The sequence below is a fragment of the Lithobates pipiens genome, unplaced genomic scaffold (genome assembly GCF_037356315.1).
Source record: "Lithobates pipiens isolate NorthernLeopardFrog02 unplaced genomic scaffold, aLitPip1_a1.2 Scaffold_18, whole genome shotgun sequence".
NCBI lineage: Eukaryota > Metazoa > Chordata > Amphibia > Anura > Ranidae > Lithobates > Lithobates pipiens.
In genome coordinates, this window is record NW_027507758.1 from 27,809,371 (window position 1) to 27,834,634 (window position 25,264).

A 25,264-nucleotide genomic window follows, 5' to 3' on the forward strand; every position below is an offset into this window, starting at 1 on the left:
TCCATACACACGATCGGAAATTCCGCCAGCAAAAGTCCGATGCAAGCCTTTAGTCGGAAATTCCAACCGTGTATGTATCATCGGACTTTTGCTGGTGGAATTCCAGCCAGAAAAAGAGTGAGAGCAGGTTCTCAATTTTTCAGTTGGAAAAAGTTCCAATCGGAAATTTCCGATCGTCTGTACCAATTCCAACGAGCTAAATTCCTACGCATGCTCGGAAACAATTCGATGCATGCTCTGAAGCATTGAACTTCATTTTCTCGGCTCGTCGTAGTGTTGTACGTCACCACGTTCGACGGACGAAAGTTCAGTGAACTTGTGTGACCGTGTGTATGCAAGCCAAGCTTGAGCGGAATTCTGTCGGAAAAACCATCCAAGTTTTTTCCCCGACGGAAAATCCGCTCGCGTGTACGCTCCTTTGCACCTTTAGCAACTGTTCTGCCCTTGCTTCTTTGCACCTCAAGCAACTCTTCCGCCCTCGCTCCTTAGGCCTCCAGCAACTCTTTAACCCTCACACTTTGCCCATCTAACAACCTTTCACCACTCGCACCCACCTTATTCATAAACAACTCTTCACAAGATACACACTGTCTATAAACTCTTGAGTGCTCACACCCTTTCCCTCCAATGACTCTCCAGTGATCACACTCTTTTTTTCAGCAGCTCTTTAGTGCTCACACTCTGTGTCTCCAAAATAACCACAAACAAGAAATGCAAATAGTAAATTACTGCGAGAAAAAAAAAAATACTGCTAAAAATTGTCAGCAGCCATTGGTTTTATTAGCAGACAAGACAGGAGACGTTTACTATCTTACGATAAAATCATTTAAAAAAAAAAATCTGAATGTATTAAAACAAATAACATGATTTTGATGCACACAGTGTAATATTCAATAATTACAACACTGGTTTCAAGACTAAAGAAAACTACTTCAGAAAAAAAAAAAAGTCACAATTCTGACAGTGCAATAGGGTTAAAAAAATTATCTTGATATGCACCAAGTAATCTGCAAATTAAGTAACTCAGTTGCTTAAGAAAACATTAAAGCAAGCTTTAATGGATGGAGAGCATTACATCTGAGCATTAGGAATGCCAGCTGTGGCCTACCCGCTGGTCACTACACTGTGAGGAGGTTTTTCGCACACACCTGGTGTATTGCTAGCCCCATACAATCCAGTATTTTTTCAGGCATCTCTTTCAGCTCAGTGGAGAGAAGAACAGATGTTTTAAGTGCATCATCTTCTAGGAGCTCCTTGTAATCCACAAGAATGCTTCCCTTTCTTTCAATTTCATCCTGCAAAAAAAAAAATAAAAAATAAAAAAAAAACACCCAACAAGGTTATTTATGACTTCTTTACAAAGCACTAGACTAATACACTATATAGCCAAAAAATTGTGGACACCTCACTATTACACCTAAAGTATATTGCCAAAATACAAACATGTTAAAAATTTTATAGACCACTTGTGTTAAATACAAGGCCCTTGGGCCGAATTCAGCCCACCACAAGTGGTGTGCCCAACCCTATAAATACGCATGTAGAGAGTGCATAGGTCCTGCATGCTGGTATTTGGAGAAGGGTGGTTGCAATCAGAAACTCCAGGCTGGACCAATGTCCCAATACCAGCTACGTGGTCCTTTGAATTGATAAAGCGGTTTTGCAATAACCACCCAGGTCATAGCTTAGGAAAAATGTAACTTCATTATTCATTTGGTAAGAACTTGCAATTCACCAATTTGGTTATATTTCCCCCCACCCTTTTATCAATATATATTTTTTTCCCATTACTAAACATATGTTGTTTATGTCATTAATTGTTTATATATTTTTTCAGATGTATGCATTTCCTGAAGAAGCTAAGAAATAGCAAAACTAGTCGAAATACTTCACCACTTGTATTAGTCCTTGTTTTGTTAATTGATTTTATTGTATGAATAAACTGATGTAATTTTATTTTATTTTTTTATACAACTGTTTACCTAATTGATTCTACCTCATTTCCAACGTGTACCGTGATAGTCCGCTAGCTCCTCCCCCTTTTTTGGTGGTTCTGGTTGGGGACCAGACCTCCAAACCTCTATTCTATATAATCACGGATGATGGTAAAGGATAAGAGAGTGTTATTTCAACTTTATATGTTGTGAGGCCACCCATTTTCTTAACGTCGTTAAAAGATTAAAACACCATATGCGTTTTCCTTGCTCACTGCCACTTCTTTATACAAGTGGTGTAACACAGGCTTTCTCGGGCTGACCCCTCAGCGGTGAATACAAAGCGTTTATGGTTGTTTGCACACCAGGAATAATAGCACCTATAATCTTTGGAGGAAGGGTTTTAGCCCCTGTACACACGGTCGGAGATTTCGACAACCAAATCCGTCGGATCTTGTCCGTCAGATTTTGCCCGTCGGATCTTGTTCGAAACTGTTGCATACACACGGTCGGACTAAGTTGTCGAAAAATCCGATCGTTCAGAACGTGATGACGTAATTTCGTTACGACGGGACTACGTTCAGGCTAGTAGCCAATAGCTTTGATGTAGGAATTTGATCTGAGCATGCGTGGCACTTGGTCCGATCAAAATTCTCTACACATGATCGGAGTATGTCCGATCGAACCAGTTGGTTGGAAAATATTTCCAAGTTGGAAAATTGGGTCCGACGGAATCAGTCTGATGCATACCACACACAGTCGGATTATCCGACAACGCAGTCCGATAGGACACATTCCGACGGATTCTCCAACCGTGTGTACAAGGGCTTAGAGATCTGGGGAGGCATCTAGAAGGACAATAGCACACCGGTGGAAGCTCAGCAGCTCTTAGCTTCACCTTCTACACAGAGAAAATGTGGTATATAGCATAAAACATCCAAAGACTTCTTGTCTACCTGTGTTTGATGCTGAAATTTAAATAACAAATCATTTTGTAAATTCATTAGGAAGACTGATTGTGACAGGAACATTAGAGAGTGTGTTTAGATGCCAAGATGTGATCAGTTCAATGAGCTCTGTATTAAAAATAAAGCTTTTTAACTTACCTTGTCATAATATTCAATGTGCTTTGTGAAGAATGTTTCAAAGGCTTGAACTTTTAACACAAACGGGGAATTGTCACTGTAAGCTGACAAACACAGCGAAAAAGGAAAAACAATTAATGTATAACTCTGTACATAACATTTTAACCCCTTAAGCCCCAGACCAATTTGCAGCCAAAAAGGATCAAGCCCCTTTTTGCGATTGGGCACCGCGCCGCTTTAACTGACAATTGCGCGGTCGTGCGACGTGGCTCCCAAACAAAATTGGCTTCCTTTTTTTCTCCACAAACAGATTGTGGTATTTGATCACCTCTGCTGTTTTTATTTTTTGCGTATCAACAAAAATAGAGCTTTTTGCTAGAATATCCCCAAAGAAATATATTAAAAAAACATTTTTTTTCCTCAGTTTAGGGTATTCTTCTACATATTTTTGGTAAAAAAAAAAAAAAAAAAAAAAAAAATTAGCGATTGATTGGTTTGCGCAAAAGTTATAGTGTTTAGCAAATAGGGGACAGTTTTATAGCATTTTTATTAATTTTTTTTTTCTTACCAGTAATGGCGGCGATCAGCGATTTTTATTGTGACTGCGACATGATGGCGGACACATCGGACATTTTTGACACATTTTTGGGACCATTGTCATTTATACAGCAATCAGTGCTATTTAAATGCATCAATTCCTGTGTAAATGACACTGGCAGTGAAGGAGTTAACCACTAGGGGGCAGTGTAGGTGTTATGTAGGACGTTATGTGTTTTTTTTATTGTGGGGGCGTGGCCTGGCATGTGATGTCACTGATGGTCTTTCCCTATAACAGGGAACAGACGATCGTTGACAGCCACAGTAGGAAGCACGGGGAGAGGTTGGTTTACACAGACCTCTCCTCACTCTTCAGCTCTGTGACCCGATCGCGGGACAACAGTGGCGATCGGGTCCGCTGGTCCCGCCTCTGCGGAGCTCAGGACCGGGTCGGGAGCACGCCGCTGGCGGCGCGCTCGCGACCCACAGCTGGGCACTTAAAGAGTCACATACAGGTACGCGATTGTGCCCAGCCGTGCCATTCTGCCGATGTATATCGGCGTGAGGCGATCCTTAAGCGGTTAAAGGATAGCTTCTTTAGGTTTGCATATCTCTGTTTAATATTGTAAATGCAAATATAACCAGTACTGCAGTCTTCTTTCCATCTCCTTGGTCCTCTTGTGCAGTGGCATCCACTGAGGATTTAAAAAGGGTGCCATGTGATGTCAAGTTTAAAGCGGAACTTCAGTAACTTTTTCAACTATCTATTGAATCTTCTGCCCTTGTTGTTTTAAATTTTAGATAGTAAGGCTTATGACATCATACACAGCTCTTTCTCTAAATCTCGTGAGAAAGTTTGTCAGGAATGGAGGGGGGTGAGTCATAAGACGGCCAATGAGAGCTGCAGAGCTGGAGGCGCGCCTCTGTGTAAATCCAGGAAGGGAACCGGCAGCAGCTTCAGCTTCAGCTGAGCTTCAGCTGCCCACAGTTAAAATGGTTGCAGCCAGACTCAGTGGAGAGAGATTTCTGCAGCATATTTGCCAAGTACAGAATCACAGTATATATAAAATAATATGCAAAGTGGTTGGAGGGAAGCTTCAGAATGGCAAAGGTGTTTTTATTACAAATTATGTGAGCAGACTGAGATTCCTCTTTAAGTACGAAGAGGCAGAAAGGAGGAGTGCGACCAGCCCAAACACTGCAAAAGGGCAGGACTGGTCAATCCCCTCTATGCAAACAGCACCTGCCTAAAAGGAAGAAGGGGAAGCAAATGTTAAAGCGGGAGTCCGCCGGGACTCCGCGTTTTTTTTTTTTTTTTAAAAGCCAGCAGCTACAAATACTGCAGCTGCTGACTTTTAAAATAGTGACACTTACCTGTCCAGCGCGCCCGCGATGTCGGCACCCGAAGCCGATCTGTAGATCGTCACTCGGGTGCTGCCGCCGCCATCTTGGGTATGGGAATCAGGAAATGGAGCCTTTAGGCTTCATTTCCCGGTTCCCTACTGCGCATGCGCGAGTTCCGCTGCGCAATAAGGACGGTCCCGCTGCCTCTGGGATCTGTGTTTCCCAGCAGGCAGCGGGGCACTTGCGGAAGGGGGCGGGCACTTGCGGAAAGGGGCGTAATCTACGCCCCTTTCTGCAGAGAGCTATCCCGGAAGTGGGTGCAGTTACCTGGATTATCCAGGTAACTGCACCCCCCTCCCCCCTGAAAGGTGCCAATTGTGGCGCCGGAGGGGGGGAGGGTTTCCGATGAGCGGAAGGTCCATTTTAGGGTGGACCTCCGCTTTAAATAAAATGTGCAAATGACTAGACCTCTCTGTATGGGTAGAACTGCACATGCCTCTGCATTGACCAATTTCAATGCATGCACACGGGAGAGCTGGGCAAATGTGAGTGGTGGTGGCGACAGCTTCAGTAATGGAGTATGCACCTGGGCTAAATATGCAAGCAAAAAACAACACGTAGGCTAGGTTCACATATGTCCGATGTGAATTTCCCCTTCGTTTTGACTGTGAATTTACAAAGCAGCGGTTCAGTTGCAAAATTATGGAACCGGCGGCCACCGGTGCCTTTAACTAACTGGTTGTTAAGGAGTAGGCTGGGAAGCCAGACACCGCATCCTTAACAACAAATGACTCATCAGCTGTCAGCGGGATTTCCCACTAACACCTGAATTTAATTTAATTTTTTTTTTTAAATAAATGACGTGGGGTCGCCCCTTCAAATCCACATCAAACCCTTAGGTCTGGTATGGATTTTGAGGGGAACCCCATGCCAAAAAAAAATAAGGAATGGGGTCCCCCCTCAAAATCCATACCAGACCCTTATCCAAGCATGCAGCCTGGCAGGCCAGAAAAGGGGGGGGGGGGTGAGTTTTGAACCATACACTAGAGGACATTATTAAAAAAAAAAATTGCCAAAAACTGTCTGTTACTTCTGACACTTCATTTAACAAGTGGGGGTACATAGTACCCCCACTCATTCACCGAAAAGAAGATAAATGGTCATGAAGGGGGTAAAAATCTTTCCAGAGCTGAAGTGGTTGATATAAGGCTGTAATCAGGCGACTACACTTCAGCAACAAAAATAAAAACTTATTTAGGAATATAGGAATTAAAGGGTGTTTTTATATATTTGCATAGATTGGAAATTCACTGAATATCTAACAAGTATGTTTTTCATCAATTCTATAAAAAGGACTTTACTGCTTATAAATTAGACATTTTTCATTCCCATACATTAGCAGTCATTGTTCCATTTATATGACAAGTGGCAATAAAATGATTCAGCTGTACAACTTGTAGGCCTGTATGCATCTTAACAGGGATTTAATATACATTTACAAATCATGAATTTTCAAAGGTTCACCTTTTCAACGATGTAAAAACGGGCAATCATATGTAATTATTCTCAACACCGCTTAAAAATGCAGTACGAGTGTAAATGTGTGCGAGGTGCGCAGATGGAATGAACGAGAGAAACTAACAAAAAAATAAAAAAACTTTTGTGCAATATTAACTGGTATAACGAAACCAGAGAATGAGGTTTTCTTACAAAGAGAAAGTAGGGCAGAGACTGCAGAAGATAGCTCTGCTTAGAACACATTCCAACAAGGGGAACGCTACAGTTTAATTCAGTTGGGGCTCTGAAAAAAATAAAAAATAAAAATAAAATAAAAGGATTATAGAAAAATGCTTTCATAGAACAAGAACTGTACATACTGTAAATTGCTCATTGAAGCTCATACGAATCTAGCTGGGCAAGCTTCTCCCCAGAGTTAAACTTTGCCATATGTCACATCTTCCCTGGAGGAAGGTGGTCCATGAGAACACAGGCACACAGCTCCTTAATTCCGAGCAGGATAAAATATGTTCTCCACATACATAATGAAAGGGTTTGGCGAGATGGAGAGATAGACAGAGAAAGAGACAGGGACACACGGGGGAGAACAAGTATTTGATACACTGCCGTATTGCCCAGCGACAGCCCCAAAACCTGAAGGATCTGGAGAAGGTCTGTATGGAGGAGTGGGCCAAAATCACTACTTCATTGGTTGCACATGTATTTATAACTGTAGACCACTCTCATCCACCTGGCCATTTATACTGTGTTTTGCTAGGTCTGGCAAATTTAATTGGGAGATTTTCATGGTCAATGCCAGGCATGTGCAAAGTCCCGCTTGCAGGCCAATTGCGGCCCACGTTCCAGTTTCAAACTACCCTACTGGTAATTTGGAGATTATATATATATATATATATATATATATAGAGATATATATATATATATATATATATATATATATATATATATATATATATATATATATATATATATATATATATATTATATTATATATTTTCTCTTTTGTGTGGCCCCCCCCCCAATGAATCCCAGAGCGCCGTGGGGGCCACAAAAGATCTATACCTGTATTTAATCGGTGCCTCAGAGGGAACGGGACGAGTGCCGACAGATTACATACAGCAGAATCTTCGGTTTACTCGGCGGCTCCTAATAGGAAGTCCCGTCTCCTGGGCTGATATTGGACGACACCTGTCTATATTAAAGAGGCTGCCAAGCAAACAGGATATTGTCCTGTATGTAATATGTCGGCGTTCGTTCCGCCCCCCTCCTTGTCCCCTCTGAGGGTGTAGATAGACATCGATCAGGCTGCATTCATGGCATTGGTGAGGCTGCAGATGGGCAATGACCCTTATTTTGCTTCACAATTCTTGATTTAAAATTTACGTTTTTTCCTGAAACTTTCCTCTTAAAGCGAAGGTGCGTGTTATACACCAATAAATACGGTATAGCCAAATAACATGCCCAAGCTCATCCTTCATATTCATATGCTCAAGCTCATCTCTTCACCATACACGGCCACAAAGGCAAGAAAATTCTTGTTGGGTAGTGTATTAGTGGTCAGACAAACACACTTTTGTCCGAAATTTAACAGTTCAAAGAATGACAAGCAAAATGGTCGGTCCTCACGCATGTTCACTTAATCAAATCTGGCCCTCTTTGAAAAAAAAAAAAATAAATAAATAAATGTAGACACCCCTGGTTTATGCTATATGTTGATTATGCTCAGTTTTTACATTTCTCAGCTTGACTGTAAACTGCAACACTTGGAAAAAAAAAAAAAAAAAAAAAAAACAACAAACACACACACCAGTTACAAAAAGCCAAGTCAAAAGATAAAGATGTAACGTGTAGCATGTTACGATTTACATCTCTTTTGTACTTTCTGCATCGCAGCAAGCAATATACAGACTTTTACATTCAGTTCAATTTAGTTTAGTATAATCAGCAGTGCAAAGTAGACGGTATACAACATAAAAAAAAAAACAAAAAAACAAACAGATACAATACTAAAGGGACATACTGTAATTATTGGGAAATGTTGCTGCCAAAGATGTGTGTCCTCTTTGAGAGTTGACAGGGTTAAGTGCATGACTAGCATCAAAATGCTTTCATATATCGCACAGAGAAATTGCACGTCTTCCCTGACTCCTGACACCAGCAATCAGGAGCACAAATTGAAAAATGTTGCCCTGTTAAAAGATAGTTGATGGAACAGAAAGGAGAAACATAGGCAGCAGATGACTGATAGCATGCTGGGAATAAAAAGGGATGGAGGGAGCAGACTAAAGTACTTTTCCTTTATAGCTGCAGCATCAACATTAGCATGGAAAATGTTCTGTGGGATCGCTCACATGTTTTATGTTGTACCTTCAGAGAAGTAAAGCTTCCAGCCTTTGTATGGGACATATTTGTCCAAGGAAGTCTGGGTATAACGAGGTCTGGCAGGTGATCCAGAGAAACCTAAAAACAAATAAAATAAAATATGGAAAAAATAAAATTAAAATAAAAAAGGGAAGAAAAAAAACAAACAAAACAAAACAAATAATTAAGTGAAAGAAAACAGAAGTTGATTTGAATGAATTCAGTAGGCTAGCCATAAACAATTAGATTTCTTTAACCACTACAATACAGGGCACTTTCGCCCCCTTCCTTCCCAGCCCAATTTTCAGCTTTCATCGCTCTAGCGCTTTCAGTGACAATTGCGCGGTCATGCTACACTGTACCCAAATGAAATTTTTATCATTTTGTTCGCACAAATAGAGATTTATTTTGGTGGTATTTATTCACGACTCCGTTTTTTATTTTTTGCGATATAAGCGCAAAAAAGCGGAAATTTGGAAAAAAAACAATATTTTCTTTTTTCTATTTTAAAAGAAATCCAATAAAATCAAATTTTGTCATAAATTTAAGCCAAAATGTATTCTGCTACATGTTTTTGGTAAAAAAAATTCCGTTAAGTGTATAATAATTGGTTTGTGTGATCACGGACATATGTACGCAAATGATCATGTACATATGTGTGCAGGTGATCACGTACATATGTGTGCAGATAATCATTGGGACATGTGATTTTAGTGGGACATATGTGGGGGACATGTTTTTATTATTAGGGACATGTGTTTTTATTTTTTGGGGACATGTGTGTTATGGGGACATATGTGGGGACTGTGTTTACACTGTGTGGTGTGTTGTGTGTTTACACTAGACTGAAGATCAGTGAGTAAAAAGCTGTAAAAAACAGCTCATACTCACTGATCATCAGCCGGCTGCAGCAATCTGCTCTCCTCTCCTCAGCGATGACTTCTGTGTGAGGAGAGGAGGAGCCGATTGCCTAGCAACCGGCTGTTTGTTTACATCACATGACGGCCGTGATTGGACACGGCCGTCATGTGATCAGGAGGGCCAATCACAGAGCCCTCCTGCCGATCTGAGATGCGCCGTGTCCCGGTGACACGGGCGCATCGGGATCGCGCCGCTGCGCGGGCACGCGCGCGCGCGATCCCGCTCCTCCTGATGGACGTTTCTGAACGTCCTATCAGGAGTAGACGGCTCCCACCCGGCCGTATATGTGCATTGGCCGGGTGGGAAGTGGTTAAAGGCCAACACCACGTGTATTTTGGATGAAACATGTTGCTAAGCAAACCCCCTGCCCCCGTGACAGCATGTGGGGGTTCTCCTCCCCCCCCCCCCCCATAGCTGCTGTTACTTTTGAAATCGGTGCAGCTGTGCAGGGCTCCATCCACACAGCCAAGTCATTTAATCACAGATTTTCATATGAATGATCTGCGAGTGCTGTCTGCCACCGTGGCAGATAGACTTGTAGTTCTCAGTGGAATACAAGTGCAGTGATTAACATACTGGTAGTCCATTGACCCTTCCTCCAGCTCAGTAACTGAAAGCTTGTACCTTGGTACAGAGGGCTGGTGCAAGAGACTGCAGGAGCCAGGCACTGCACCCTCTATTTACTGGGACCATTCACAAAGCTCCATGCACCGTGGGCAACCTGCTGTGATACCCAAAGGAATCACAGCTGGCTGCACACAGTAAAAATGCTGATGCCGAGGACCCAAAGACCGCCAAAGAAGGGGTTTGCGTGAGGATGACAATGAACCCCTGGACAGGCGAGGATTGTTTTATTAAAAGTTAGTAACTACAGTATGTGTGACTGCTGACTTAAATAAAAAAAAATTTGAATACAGGTGAAAAAGATCCTCTTTAACATGTGAAGAAGTGTGTGTGTGCGTGGCATGGGGGGGGGGGGGGGTGGGCTGATGGGGAGATACAAGAGGAGATGCAAGAAATGAGGCTGATCAGATCCACAAAATCAGTGTGATTTCTGAGGACAGCTTTAGGCTGCAATGATATCTCTGCATTTAAGGTCTGGAAGAGATTCAGCACAGTATGTTTACACGGCATCAAAGCCGCATGACAAATCACACCCCATTCTTTTCAATGGCACCCGTTCACATTGGTGCGACAGTGGTTGTACATTCAGTTACACCACTTGTACCTACAGGCAAGCTTATAATGAGGCTTATCTGTAGGTACTAGAAATATGTCCTAAATTTGCGCACTGAAAAAAAAGGCCTGCAGGTGACAATTTTTCAGGGCCTATGCCGTGACCGGCGGCTCTGGCCAGACACAGCGCCGGAGCACACGAACCCGGAAGTAACTCCGGTGAAAGATGTCGGCCGTGTACTCGGCGCCAATTCAGGCCATCATTCTAAAAGGTAAGTATTTCAAAGTAAGCTAGTATGCGATGCATACTAGCTCATTATGCCTTCGTCTTGCAGGTTTTCCAAGAGGCTTACAAGTGTCAGTAAACCAACATCATAAAAAAGCTATAAATAAATGGTGTATTCCATGCTGTTCATACTCAGTCACTATGAGATTAGGTTTACCATGAGCTGCAAAAAACCTGGTTGATCATGCTTGTTCTCTATCTCCCCCTTCTGTTTATCTCCCCAATTCAGCTAGGGATTTTGCAGCAGTGTTGGCAACTCTGCACATGCTCCGTTCTCAGCGAGTTTCTATGGTGAGCATTTCCTCCTTATCACATCTGCGCAGCCCATGTGACTATATCGTCACACAAGTGGGCTTATACACAGTGGTAAATGACAGCCCACTCCCTCCCTCCTCTTCTATGTCCACCAAGCAGCAAAACACAATGGAGGGTCGGGGGGGGGGTGTCGGGATATTAAATGTACAGTAGATTACTGAAGGCTTCTCCTCCCTCCTATTCTAAAACACAGGCTGGAGGGGCGTGAGACGGCCTGCGACTGGCAGAAATCCACCCACACGTTATTGCCTAAAAATAATAAAGATTTGATTTCAAATATATGTTTTTATGACAATTTAAAAACAGTTTGATATTTATTTTTACTCTGTTTTCCAAAGGCGGTTTTAATTTTTTTTATTTTGAACATGTGACCAGCAGCAGAGGATTAGATTAGTAAAAAGGGTTTAGACTTTTTTTTTTATAATTGCAGCACTAGGGTTGTTGGTTCGAATTCCAACCACAGCACTACCTGCGTTGAGTTTGTATGTACTCCCTGTGCAGGTTTCCTCCGGGTACTCAGATTTCCTCCCACACTCCAAATAAATGCTGGTAGGTTACTTGGCTCCTGTCCTAGTATGTATGAATGTGAGGTAGGGACCATTGATTGTAAGCTCCTTGAGGCACCGGTGTGAATGTACAATATGTAAAGCATTGTGTAAATTGATGGCACAATTATATATTTATATTCTATATATCACATACACACACACACACACATACACACACACACACACACTACATATTTTTGATTTAAAAAATAAAATAATGGTCTCACTTACATGAAGGCTCATTTTCATGGTTCTTGTTCCAAAGTGCACTCTGCCCCCTCCCGTTGCCTCTTTGCTTCCAGGGTCGTCCTCCTCCTCCTCTCCATGCCCCCGAATATTGATTTCCTCCTCCACCACCTCTCCAACCTCTTGATCCTCCTCTCCAGCTCTGACTCATTCCATAGCATTAGAAATTACTCAAAACAGTAATACGGCTCTCTGTAAATGAAAGGGAATGAGGAGAAAATGATTGGGCTGAGCATGTGGCTGGAATGCTAGGAGCAGCTATATGCCTAGACCCAAGTCCTCTCTGTTTAAATCTTTTAAGTAATTCCATCATGATTTCTAATGTTTGTGAACAGACAACATGTTAGGGCACTGTATACCTGCTGTAACCGGGCCGTTGAAAGATGAAGAGCTTTCAGCTGCAAACACTGGTTTGCCATTAAGACAAAAATAAAAAGAAATCCTGTCTCTTAGGGTAGAAGACTACAGGAGAGTTTTTAGATATTACTAACATCATTAATGTAAAACTAAAAAGGCATTTTTTCTTTTCATTTTAGAGTAAGGGAAAGTTATTTTGCCATTTTTGTCCCATTGGGGAGATTTTCCTTCACTTCCTGTCCTATAGCTAAAAACAGGAAGTGAGAGGAAATTCCTCCAAAAGGGAGGGAATCCCTGGTTGTCACTAGAACTAGTGTCCCCATTGGAAGATCTCCCCTCTATTTCTGTTCTGGTGACAACCTAACATTTTCACTTTCAGGCTGGATTCACACCTAAGCAGTTTTAGTGCTTTTTGCATTTTGCACTACAGTTCATTTAACATGGTTTCCTATGGAACACGTTCTGTAGTGCAAATCTGCAAAATGCAAAAAGCACTAAAACTGCCATAGGTGTAAATCCAGCCTCACTTCAAATGATAATGGGAAACATGACAAATAGAGAGGGTGAATCTCCCTAATGAGGGCACAAGCAGCAATAGAAGCCCGACAGATATTATAATCCCTCTCCACTCCATTTTGGATGAGAATACTGTGTTGCAACTGTGAGCCCTATTTACTTAGATATGACGACAGGACGAATAATTAACAGGGGGACGTTTTTTGTATTGAAGTCAATTGGACACACTTTTTGCATTGAAGCCAATAAGACGCAGCATTCCATTAACGCAAAATGCAGATAACCCTATTGTCGGCCGATATATTGGTGCATCCCTACTTGAATCTCCTGTACATCCCATGCAATATGCCTGCGTGAGAAAGAGGCTTTAGTATAGAAATCGATTTCTGAAAACAAATGACTCCTAAACATGCAAGCTACACAAGTAGCATGGCAATTATATTATATATTATTATTATTATTATTATATTATATATAAAAATCGGTGGCTCCTGAAGAGCACGCGCTATGCGTTTTTCCAAATTTAAAGTTTGCCTAAACTGCAGTTTGGTTTGGATACAATTGACTAAATTAGACTATTAGTATTTAAGATGCGGATGTCACATGGTTTGGGTCCAGAATGATGTACTGACTTCATGGTCCTGGTGCTCCTGACCAGCCCCCAGGAAGGCTATGGCCTGGGGTGCGGATTAGAGCTGCACGATTAATCGTTAAAAAAAAAAAAAAAAACGTGATCTCGATTCACCCCACTGACGATCTCTTCCGCTGAGAGTAGGCGATTCTTTCATATAAACAAGTGGAGAGATTATCTGCTCACTCAGCTGTCAAAAGAAAGCATCCGGGGCAATCTGCCACATTTAGAACTTGAAACATTGTAACTAACTTACTTCTTAGATCAAAGGGATAGAACTTCTTGTTTAAACAAATAATCTGGGCATTCTGCCAAGCTTTCAACCAAGTGTAAATGCAGGAAGTTGTCAGGGCTGGCTTAGCCCTTCCTCCTCTGGGCTGGCCGCTCAGCTGTCGGCTAATTGCCAGCTCTCTTCTCTTTCCAGTTACCAGCTATTCCCGATGATGCTCGTCTGACCTGCCTATTTAAAGCCTTCTAGCTCACTCTTTCCTTTGCCTTCCCTTTGGTCACATCACTAGGAACCATCTCCTGCTGTTTGTTTCAAGACTGGCTTGCTGACATCCCTCTTGGCTTCTATCCTGCTTGCAGTTGCTGTCCTTGGATCCCTGATGTCTGGACTGGCTGATTACCTGATCTGGTTTATGAACTTTGGACTGGCTGACCACCCGATCTGGCTACTGGACTCTGGCTATGCTTGACTACGCTTTTTTCTATTTAACTTTTTATTTTTGTTAATAAACAAGTGTGATTTGCTTGTACTTCTGTCTCAGTGTGTTTCATGGTTCCTGACAGTACGCGAAGGCCATGAATTCAGAAGATACAGTCAATCCACTTGTTGGTAATATTTTTTCCAGATTGGATGAGTAAGATCACCTCATGGATCAGTTTGCCTTGGCGTTACAAACGCTCCTGAACCGCACGGCTCACCTGGAATCCCCCACGATGGCTGCTCCGGCACAACCTGAGTCTCAGGCCGTCCCTGCTGCTGCGCCAGTCTCTGTGCAGGCACCCGCCTCAAGTATTACCTCTATAAGAGGTATGTCTGGTTCTGCTCCGCTTCCCCAGCGTTTTGGGGGCGATCCAGTTCAATGCAGGGGGTTTCTCAATCCGGTTGAGATATACTTCGAAATGCTGCCTCAGGCGTTTCCCACAGACAGAAGCAAAGTAGGTTTTGTGATATCTTTGCTTTCCGAGAGAGCCTTGGCCTGGGCTAACCCTCTATGGGAGACACAAAAACCTGTTGTCTTGAGTTACCCTCAGTTTGTGGCCTCCTTTAAAAGGGTTTTTGACGTTCCCGCACGCTCCGCTTCTGCTGCCAAGTGCCTCATGTCCATCAGAGTACAAGAACTGTTGCAGACTACGTCATTGAATTCTGTACTCTGGCAGCAGAGGGTGCTTGGAACAATAGAGGTCCTCGTGGCTGCTTTTTCTCATGGTCTCTCGGATTCCATCAAGGATAAGATAGCAGCCTGAGATATACCCACTGAGTTGGAGAGCTTGATCTCGTTTGCCATCCTCATTGATTACAGACTCAGAGAAAGACTCTCTCTTAAGGAGCGCTTGCGAAAGCCTCCTGTACGTTTGCCTCCGAGCTTTGTAGTCCCACCCATGCCTCCCTCACCCTCCCATGCCTCCTGGTACCGAGTTGGTCAGTGAAGATGAACCCATGCACCTGGGCTTCACGCGTCTCTCTGCGGATGAGAGCCTTTAGGAGGAGGGAGAGATTGTGCCTTTATTGTGGCCAGGCAGGTCACTTTTTGAAGTCTTGTCCTACCCTTCCAGGGAACGCCCGAACCTTGAGGTCCTGTCATGGACAGACCTTAGGTGGCATTGTTTCATCCCCAGTTATCCAGAAGGATAAGCCCCTGGTTTTGGTCACCCTTTCTTGGACTGAGTCGTCCTTCGAGATACAGGCTCTAATCGACTCTGGGGCTGCAGGCCTGTTCATTGATGCTGCATTTGTTTCGCAGCACTCGATTCCGCTGCAGCTGCGTGACACTCCACTTGCCATTGAGGCTCTTGATGGAGACCTTTACAGCCTGCCCATGTGACTCATAAGACGGTTCCGTTGTCCATGGCCGTAGGGGCTCTTCACCATGAGATAATCCAATTCCAAGTTATTTCCTCACTCAGATTTCCGCTGGTTATTGGTTATCCTTGGTTAGAGAGGCACAACCCCTCTTTTGATTGGCTCCGTGCTGAGGTTCTCTCCTGGTCACCAAAAATGCAGTGAGACATGCTTCCTGAAGGTATCCAAGATCCTGTGCACTGCTTCACTCCCCTCCCTGCCGGAGGAGTACTGTGATTTTGGCGATGTCTTTGATAAGGTCAAGCCGGTAGTTTGCCTCCACACCGGCCTTATGATTGCGCAATTGACATTCAACCTGGTACCATACCTCTTCGTGACTGGATTTACCCTTTGTCGGTCTTGGAGGAGAAGGCCATGGAGGCTTATGTTGCTGACGGACTCTCAGGTTTCATCCGCAAGTCCTCGTCTCCTGCTGGTGCTGGTTTCTTCTTTGTGAAAATGAAGAGCGGTGAACTGAGACCTTGTATAGATTATAGGGGTCTCAATCGTGTCACGATTAAGAATGCCTACCCGATTCCATTGATTACAGAATTATTTGACCGCCTCAAGGGAGCAACGGTTTTCACAAAGCTTGACCTGAGAGGGGCATACAATCTCGTGCACATTGAGGGCGACGAGTGGAAAACTGCGTTTAATACCAGAACAGGCCATTATGAATACCTGGTAATGCCTTTTGGCCTTTGTAACACCCCAGCAGTTTTCCAGGAATTTATTAACGATGTCCTCCGAGATTTGTTGCAGTTGTGTGTGGTGGTTTATCTCGATGATATCCTCATATTTTCCAAGTCCCTGGAGAGCCACCACACAGATGTCTGTCGTGTGCTTCAGAAACTAAGGGAGAACAATCTCTATTGTAAACTGGAGAAGTGCGAGTTCCATCGTGAACAGGTTACATTCCTGGGCTATGTCATTTCCACTGCTGGTTTTTCAATAGACCCAGAGAAACTGTCGGCAGTCCTACAGTGGCCTCGACCCGTGGGTTTACGTCCTCTGCAGCATTTCCTGGGCTTTGCCAACTACTATCAGAAGTTTATTCGTAACTTCTCTTCTCTGGTCAAGCCTCTGACTGATATGACCAGAAAGGACGGTAACCCACAGAGTTGGTCTCCGGAGTCCATTAAGGCCTTTGAGACTCTCAAGGCTGCCTTTGTTTCTGCTCCTGTGTGGGCACATCCTGATCCTACGTTGTCTTATCCTAGAAGTTCTAGTTGATGTTTCTGAGACTGGAGTTGGCGCCCTTCTGTCTTAACGTCCTAACTCTGAGAGCGCTATGCATCCGTGTGGTTACTTTTCAAAGAAATTGTCACCTGCTGAATGCAATTATGAGATTGGTGACAGAGAGCTGTTGGCGATCACTTTAGCCCTGAAAGAATGGAGACATCTCCTTGAAGGTACCACTGTGCCCATTCTTATTCTTACTGACCATAAGAATCTTACATTCTTGTCTGAGGCTAAGCGACTCTCTCAGAAGAGCGCGATGGGCTCTTTTCTTGTCGAGCTTTAATTACATTGTCTCATTCTTCTACGTACTAAGAATGTAAGGGCTGATGCCTTGTCACAACAATTTTCCTCCACTTCCAAGACGCCATCAATTCCGGTTCTTATGATTCCTCCTGATCGTATCTTGGCTACGGTTCGCACCAGTCTTACTTCTCCTTTGGGTGACAAAATTCTTGCTGCTCAGGTCCATGCTCCTCCTGATAAACCTTGTGACCGCTGCTTTGTCCCAGAGAGTCTCTGTACTGCAGTGCTCCAGACTTATTCTCCCAAGGCAGCTGGCCATCCTGGGAAGAACCAACTCATTTGGGCCATCTCCCGACAATTCTGGTGGCCTAGTCTACGGGCTGATGTTACGGCCTTCGTAGTTGCCTGTCCCATGTGTGTTCAGAGTAAGACTCCACGACACCTTCCAGTGGGACTCCTACAACCCATACCCAATGGAGAGAGGCCCTGGACTCACCTGTCTATGGATTTCATTGTGGAATTGCCCAACTTTCAAGGCAACACTGTTATTCTTATGGTGGTTGACCGGTTCTCAAAGATGTGTCATTGTCTTCCACTTAAGAAGTTGCCCACCTCTAAGGAACTGGCTTCCATTTTTGCTTGGGAGATCTTTCGCTTACATGGACTACCCAAGGTGATTGTCTCGGATAGGGGCAGTCAGTTTGTCTCCCGGTTCTGGCGAGCCTTTTGTGCACAGTTGGGAATCCAGCTTGCGTTCTCTTCTGCGTATCACCCGCAGTCTAATGGGGCTGCAGAACAAGCCAATCAGTCCTTGGAGCAATTCCTACATTGCTATATTTCTGACCATCATAACAACTGGTCTGACCTATTACCTTGGGCAGAGTTTGCTCACAACAGTGCCTTGAATTCTGCCTCCTGATTGTCTCCATTTATGGCGAATTATGGTTTCCAACCTTCCATGTTGCCTGACTCGTTTGTTTCGCAGAGTATTCCTGCGTTAGAGGAGCATCTCCGTGGTCTTCGTTCCACTTGGGTGCAAGTCCAGGAGGCTTTGCGTCATGCTAATGATAGGTACAGACTCCATGCTGACCGCAGACGAATACCTATGCCTTCCTACCAGGTTGGGGACAGGGTCTGGCTGTCATCTCGTAACCTCCGGCTTCGTGTTCCCTCACTGAAGTTTGCACCTCGGTTTATTGGGCCTTTCCGAATCCTTCACAGGTTTAACCCAGTAGCTTACGCGTTGGACCTTCCTCCTAGTATGCACATCCCAAATGTGTTTCATGTCTCCTTATTGAAACCGTTTGTCTGTAACCAATTTACCACCTCGGTGCCACGTCCTTACCCTATTCAGGTTGAGAACCATAAGGTACAATCCATTGTTGACTCCCGTAGGTTCCGTGGGCGCATACAGTACCTGGTGCATTGGAAGGGGTCGGTCCGGACGAACGCTCCTGGGTTTCATCTTCTGACGTACATGCCCCTGTCCTCCTCCGCGAGTTCCATAGATGGTTTCCCCTCAAGCCCGGTGGCCCGGAGGTTTCAAGACTGGCTTGCTGACATCCCTCCTGGCTTCTATCCTGCTTGCAGTTGCTCTCCTTGGATCCCTGACGTCTGGACTGGCTGACTACCCGATCTGGCTATGCTTGACTACGCTTTTTTCTATTTATCTTTTTATTTTTTATTAATAAACAAGTGTGATTTGATTGTACTTCTGTCTGTTTCATGGTTCCTGACAGAAGTTTAACCACTTAAAGTCTAAATCTTTTTTTGACACTTCTTTAAAGTTAAAATTAATATTTTTTGCTAGAAAATTACTTGGAACCTCCAAACATTATATATATATATATATATATATATATATATATATATATATATATATATATATATATATATATATATATAAATATTACACACACACACACACACATATATATACACACACACACACAACACACATAAAATTTTAGCAAAGACCCTAGGTAATAAATGGCAATTGCTGCAATATATTTTATGTCACACTGTGTTTGCCCAGTAGTCCTTCAAATGCAATTGTTTGGGAAAAAATACTTCAATAAATAAAAATAAAAAAACAAAACAGTATAAAAGTTAGCACAATTTTTAAGGTCTAAATCTTTTTCTGACACTTCTTTCTTAAAGTGGGGTGCCCCTAAAAAAAAAAAAAAAAATTTAAAAAGTCAGCAGCTACAAAATACTGCAGCTGCTGACTTTTAAGAAATTGGACACTTACCTGTCCCAGGGTCCAGCGATGCGGGGGAACAAAGCCCCCCCTCATTCCCCGCTCCGCTCATGGCGCTGTCATTCGTACTGTGGGCACCCGGCTGTGGCTTCACAGCCGGGCACCCACTGCGCATGCACGAGCGGCGCAGGCTGCCGTGATACGCCGCAGGCCCGGGCAAGGAAGAAGGCAGACTACGAGGGACCCCCTAGCAACAGGTATTTAGAGGTGAGTAAAACATTTTTTTTTTGCAAACCCCCCGCTGGATGGAACAAAAAAAAAAAATACATCATGGTGTGTACCAGGCTTTAGGATACCACCCATCCTAGGGCATATACTGTAAATTGTATTAGAAACACTTACACAGAGCACATATTTTGAATGCAATGTAATGGCGTTGCTCTCCCTGCAGGATTGTATCATAAAATACATCTACTTTTGAAATAAGCTTCAGAAACGACATAAGTTTGGTTTCCCCGTCACACATACTTTAAGATTTTGTTGCAAACAGATTTATAAATAAACAACGAGCATTTTGAAAACATCAATTGCAATTTAAATATTTAATATAATGTTCATGCATAGCTTATGCTGCCACAGCTGGCAAATGCAGACTTACAATTTTTTTTTTTCCCTGCAGTGGTTCGCAACCATGAGTATGCGCAAAAAACATTTAGGAGGTACAGAAAAAACAAAAATAAAACGGAATAAAATGGCAGTAAAAAGGCTGCGACATGCCAGTTTTGCTTGGTAGACAGCGGCAGTGCAGCCCTCGGCTCAAAGCTGCTGCAAACCCTTCCATAAAGCCAGAGAAGTGACGGGCCTCAGGTGATACATAGATGAAAGAAATCCTCCTAACATAAGTTGAAGGAAGTAAAGAAAGAAAAAGAAGAGAAAGAAAATAATTTTTCTTTCTGGTTTTGACAGGTACCTTCTCTCCCACTTTCTGCTTGGATCGATCCCGGAGAAGTTCATCCCCTCCCCCCGCAGCCTTCTGGTACACATCACAGGTCCCAGAAGGCTGCGGGGCTGTTCACAAAGCACAGCGCAGTTCCCGCATGCACAGTGTGAAGCCACAAGGTTTCACAGCCGGCTTCCCAATAGACTGCCGATGCTCGGAAACCCCTAAAGCCCGGCTCAGGTGAGGACATCGCTGGACCCAAAGACAGGCAAGTGTCCTTTATATTAAAAGAAAGCAGCTTCTTTTTAACAAAGGTTTCCTATGGGTCACATTCAAATCTGTGTGATTTCGATGCATGTTTTGGAAAGGGTCAGAGACTTTTTGCCTGCAGCAGGTTGCGTTTTTGGTTCCATAGACTACAATGGAAACGCATAAAATGTGCAAGCTAGGGATGCACCGATATAATGGGCCCCCGCAAATTATCATCCAAAAATAGGGTTATTGGGGTTGTCATTAGGGGGGGGGGGGGAAGGAAGAGTGTTGATAATGGCATGCTGCATCCCATTGGCTTCTATGCAAAAATGCCAGCCACAAATGCAAAAATTATTTACAAACTGTCCATTTCAGTTTTCGGCCAAGTGCAGGGCTCAACAAACCCCAGGACCAGAAGTTTCCACCACTATGTATCCCCAGCTAAGAGTGCCGCTGGGTAGATGGGGGGGCACACACGTCCATTCTCCTTCCCATCTAGTTGACGACCCGGAAGTGAGGTCACTTCTGGGTCCCTGTTGGCAGTTTCCATCAAGGCCAAAAGAATTTAAGAGAAGAATTGGTTTCTTCCCCCCCCCCCCCCCTATTCATACTTACCTAGGTGGTTGCAGCATCGGTTCAATGCTGCATTTGTCCCCCCAGCGCCCCTGCACTGAAAACTGAGCGATCCAACACCACTGATCGCTTGGTTTTCAGATCTCCGTAAGCAGAGAGCTGTAGACGGTCAGTCACAGCTCTCTGCTCTTCTCCCTCTTCATTCATTGGAGCGCTGAGCTGTGGAGGGGAAGAGCGGTCCATCTCGGGCTCTCAGCAGCTCGCTGAGAGCCTGTTAAGGGGCGTCAGTCCAAGCACCTGGCGGATCCAGACTTTATTGTCGTGATGACGCTGTGCCTGGACTGATATCTGTGACGTCAGAGAGCCGACTTCAATATTCTAAAAACGGGTCACAGGAGTGTGAAACGAATTGCACTCCTGTGACCCACTTCAGCACCAGGTGGTTTTGCCCCCCCTCCTGACCAGGCAATTTTTGCATTGCTTTAACCGACAATTGCACAGTCATGTGACGTTATACCCAAATAAAATTGATGTCTTTTTTTCCACCCACAAATAGAGCTTTCTTTTGGTGGTATTTGATCACCTCTGCAGTTTTTATCTTTTGCGCTATAAACAAAAAAAATAAAAAATGTAAGCATGTGCCTGGGAGGTGCTAACTGTTTGGGAAACGGATACACTGGAGGAAAAGAGATCCATGTTTCAGCTTAGCTGAAACAAAAGATCTTTCTTTTGCTTCCTGACAGATCAGCGGTCTGCTTTTTTTTTTTTAAACATAAGCACACCACTGCGGTCTCTCCTCTGACCGATCGACAGGTCGCCAGACCCGCTGAATGGCTCCCACTGAGTCCAATCACAGCAAAAGTGGTGCTCGGGTCCCCTACACCGCGTGCACAAAATCACGTACCTGTAAATGATTTTGTGCACGCGGTGCAGGGGGCCCCCGAGAGCCTCTCCCGCTGTGATTCTATATTTTTTATATTAATTCGATGATAGCGATAGATATTGCTAGTAGTTGTGCTGTAGTTTTACTAACACATGTTAAAGTTGTAAAATTTAGCTTAGGCATTAACATTTGTTTTACCCTTAGGTGTGAAGGGGTTTAAACGATGCTCAATTGTTACTAAGGGGCCCAAAGTGTGCCAAGAAAAATAGGATTTTCATAACAGCTTACCTGTAAAATTCTTTTCTTTGAAGTACATCATGGGAAGTCCACTCCCTATATAACCCCTCCCACTACTGGGAGTACCTCAGCTTTTGTAGTAAAGCAATAAACATGTATACCAGAAAGAAGGGAGGGACCTCTGTGTCCTGTGATGTACTTCAAGAAAAGGATTTCAGGTAAGGACCTATACTGCTGCCTGCAGCACACCGTGCCCAAAGGCGATAGCCTCATGACCTTTTAGATCTACTTAACAGAATCCGGTAAATGTATGGACTGAAGACCAAGTTGCGGCCTTGCTGATTTTAGCCATGGAGGCTTGGTGATGCACCACCCAGGAAGTACTAACAGCCCTGGTGGAGTGCGCTTTAATATAAAAAGGTGGAATTTTCCTCTTTAATCCATAAACTTGAAAAAAAAATTGTCCAAACCATTTAGAAATAGTAGATTTTCTGCCTGTCCTCTTTTAGGACCTTCAAGCAATACAAACGAAACATCTATTTTTCGAATCTGAGCAGTCGCCTTCAAGTAGACCTTGACTGTTTTCACCAGATCAACAGTGTTCTGGGAAAAATTAAGTTAGAACAATATCCTGATTTAAATGAAAACCTGACACTACCTTTGGTAGAAAGTTAGAATGAGGACGCAATACAACCTTATCCTTGTGAATAATAAAATAGTTCTTTACAAGAGAGAGCAGAGCAGCCAACTTTGATATCCTTCTTGCAGAAGATATGGTTACCAGAAAAACTAGTTTCCTTGTCAAAAAGGACCAAGGGAATATGTCATATCGGCTCAAAAATCAAAGGTTTTTACCTAGGACATACTTTCAGGGGTGCCAACCCCTGGATTCACATGCTTTCCAGACGCTATAATATGTAATTATGAAGACCGGCTTACTTGTATTAATCAAGGTAGATACCACTGAACTTGACAGCTGACGCTTTTTCTGAATGTGGATCTCAATAGCCAAACCGTTAAATTTAGCATTTGTATAACGGTAAGATGGAGTACCGGACCTTGCGAGAGAAGGTCTGGATATGGTCGTAGGGTCCATGGTACCCCTACCGCCATCCTTATGATCTCTGCATACCAAGATCTCCTGGACCACAAGAATAACTGACTTCCCTTCCTGCTTGATCCTGCGAAGAAGTTGTGGGCGCAGGCAGAAAAGGAGGGAATGCATAAATCAGTAAAATCGATTCCAAGGGAACACCGAGGCACCTGTTCCGCATACTAGCAGATCCTTTGTTCTTGACACAAAGTTGACACAATCTCTTTGTTGAACCTGGGCACCAACAGATCTACATTATATGGACAAGAATTAGGGCCTTCGCCGCTACCTACTGTTATACGAACTATAAAGAATGAGTAAAGTTAAATAAGATTAGATTAATATTGGAAAAAAATATCAAAGTATTAAGCTATAAGAATGGAAGGGGGGGGGGGGGGGAGCATCAATTCCTCAAAGTCAGATACTCCCCAAATGGTCACATATAAATGTACACCCTAACATGAGAGGTAGCCTATAGACCGGGCGAGCCAGTCAGAGACACACTCTGTCTCCTCACAGTTAAACACGCCACTAAAGTATGCAGGGTATCTCCTCTCTCAAGCCTAAGGCCGCGTACACACGGGCGGATTGTCTGGTCAACTAAGTTCGTCAGACAATCCGACAGACAGTCCGTTCAACTTTTGAATGAACGGACTTGACCACATACGATGAACAGACAGTCCTAGAAATTCGACGTCCAATACACTGCAATGCAACCTTCGCCGTGTAAATCCTTTCTGAGCATGCGCCAAACTTAGTCCGTCGAACTAGCCTACTCACGAGCGGATTGTCCGCTGAAACCAAGTTTGGACGGACTGTATTACGGAAATTCCGAAAGACTAAGTCCGTCAGACTGTCCGCTGAAAAAATCCGCTGAAGCCCACACACGAGCGGATTGTCCGCTGAAACACGGTTCAGCGGACTAAGTTGGACAGACAGTCCGCCCGTGTGTACGCAGCCTAAGTGTGTATATAATACTCCCACTGGTGCATAAAATCCAAAATAAGTGCCCACCCTATACTCCAGACCAGAGGCAGCTACAAGAAAGCCCCCTAAATATTTGTGTGTGCTACAGTATTTATAGCACTATATATATATATCTCAAAATTAGTTGCAATCTACTACAGTGTACGTGAAGTGGCATCCTTTAACCATTAGTTATAAATCAATAGAAAGTTCCATATAATGTGTACAAATAAATCAATCAATAGAAAATTTCAAATGGTGTGTACAGGTCAATGAAAAATTATTAAAAATTCCATACACTGTGCAAAGGACTATATATCACTAGTGTCCATAAAGTGCAATGTGCAAGAGAATCCAATAGTCCAGCATACAAAAAAAAAAAAAAAAAAGTAAGGGGAGACTTAATCTCCAAAAAAGAAAAAATATGTAAATAACAATAAAAAAAATAAAAGATACAATAAAAATAAATAAAATCTATAATATATATCTCTCTAAAAAGGATTTTAGGTGCAAAAAAACTTTTTCCTATATTTCACAAAAAAACACTCTGAAAAAACTTGAGTCCAGTCTTTATGTGTCAAAACCACAATAGCAGTGATGTAGGTGAGAAGGCAAAATTGTATAAATATAGGTGACTTTAGTGCTTGGTCAAAGGTGATCCAGTGACTTTCGTGCTCCCCACTCACCGGATCCCCGCACCCCAAAAGGGGTCAAGTGCCTTCACTCCTCCTATGACAAGTTATCTCTGTCCCCTCCGACCTCCTCCTTCCACGGTTCCACTGGTTGTACTCT

General features: G+C 43.4%; 1 protein-coding gene across 2 annotated transcripts in view; it reads right to left on the reverse strand.

The window, feature by feature from the left end:
- MCM8 (minichromosome maintenance 8 homologous recombination repair factor) overlaps window positions 1-25,264 on the reverse strand; it is a 74,579-nt gene that overhangs the window by 47,097 nt on the left and 2,218 nt on the right. Inside the window, exons 2-5 of one of the 2 annotated variants that reach the window (XM_077485499.1) lie at window positions 12,257-12,463; window positions 8,786-8,878; window positions 3,041-3,123; window positions 1,149-1,295 (exon numbers count right to left, since the gene is read on the reverse strand). In XM_077485499.1, coding sequence (XP_077341625.1) covers window positions 1,149-1,295; window positions 3,041-3,123; window positions 8,786-8,878; window positions 12,257-12,422 — 489 coding nt within the window. In that variant the 5' untranslated portion in view covers window positions 12,423-12,463. Of the gene's footprint in view, window positions 1-1,148; window positions 1,296-3,040; window positions 3,124-8,769; window positions 8,879-12,256; window positions 12,464-25,264 lie in introns of those variants that run through there. The other variant, XM_077485500.1, reaches the window with a different exon arrangement.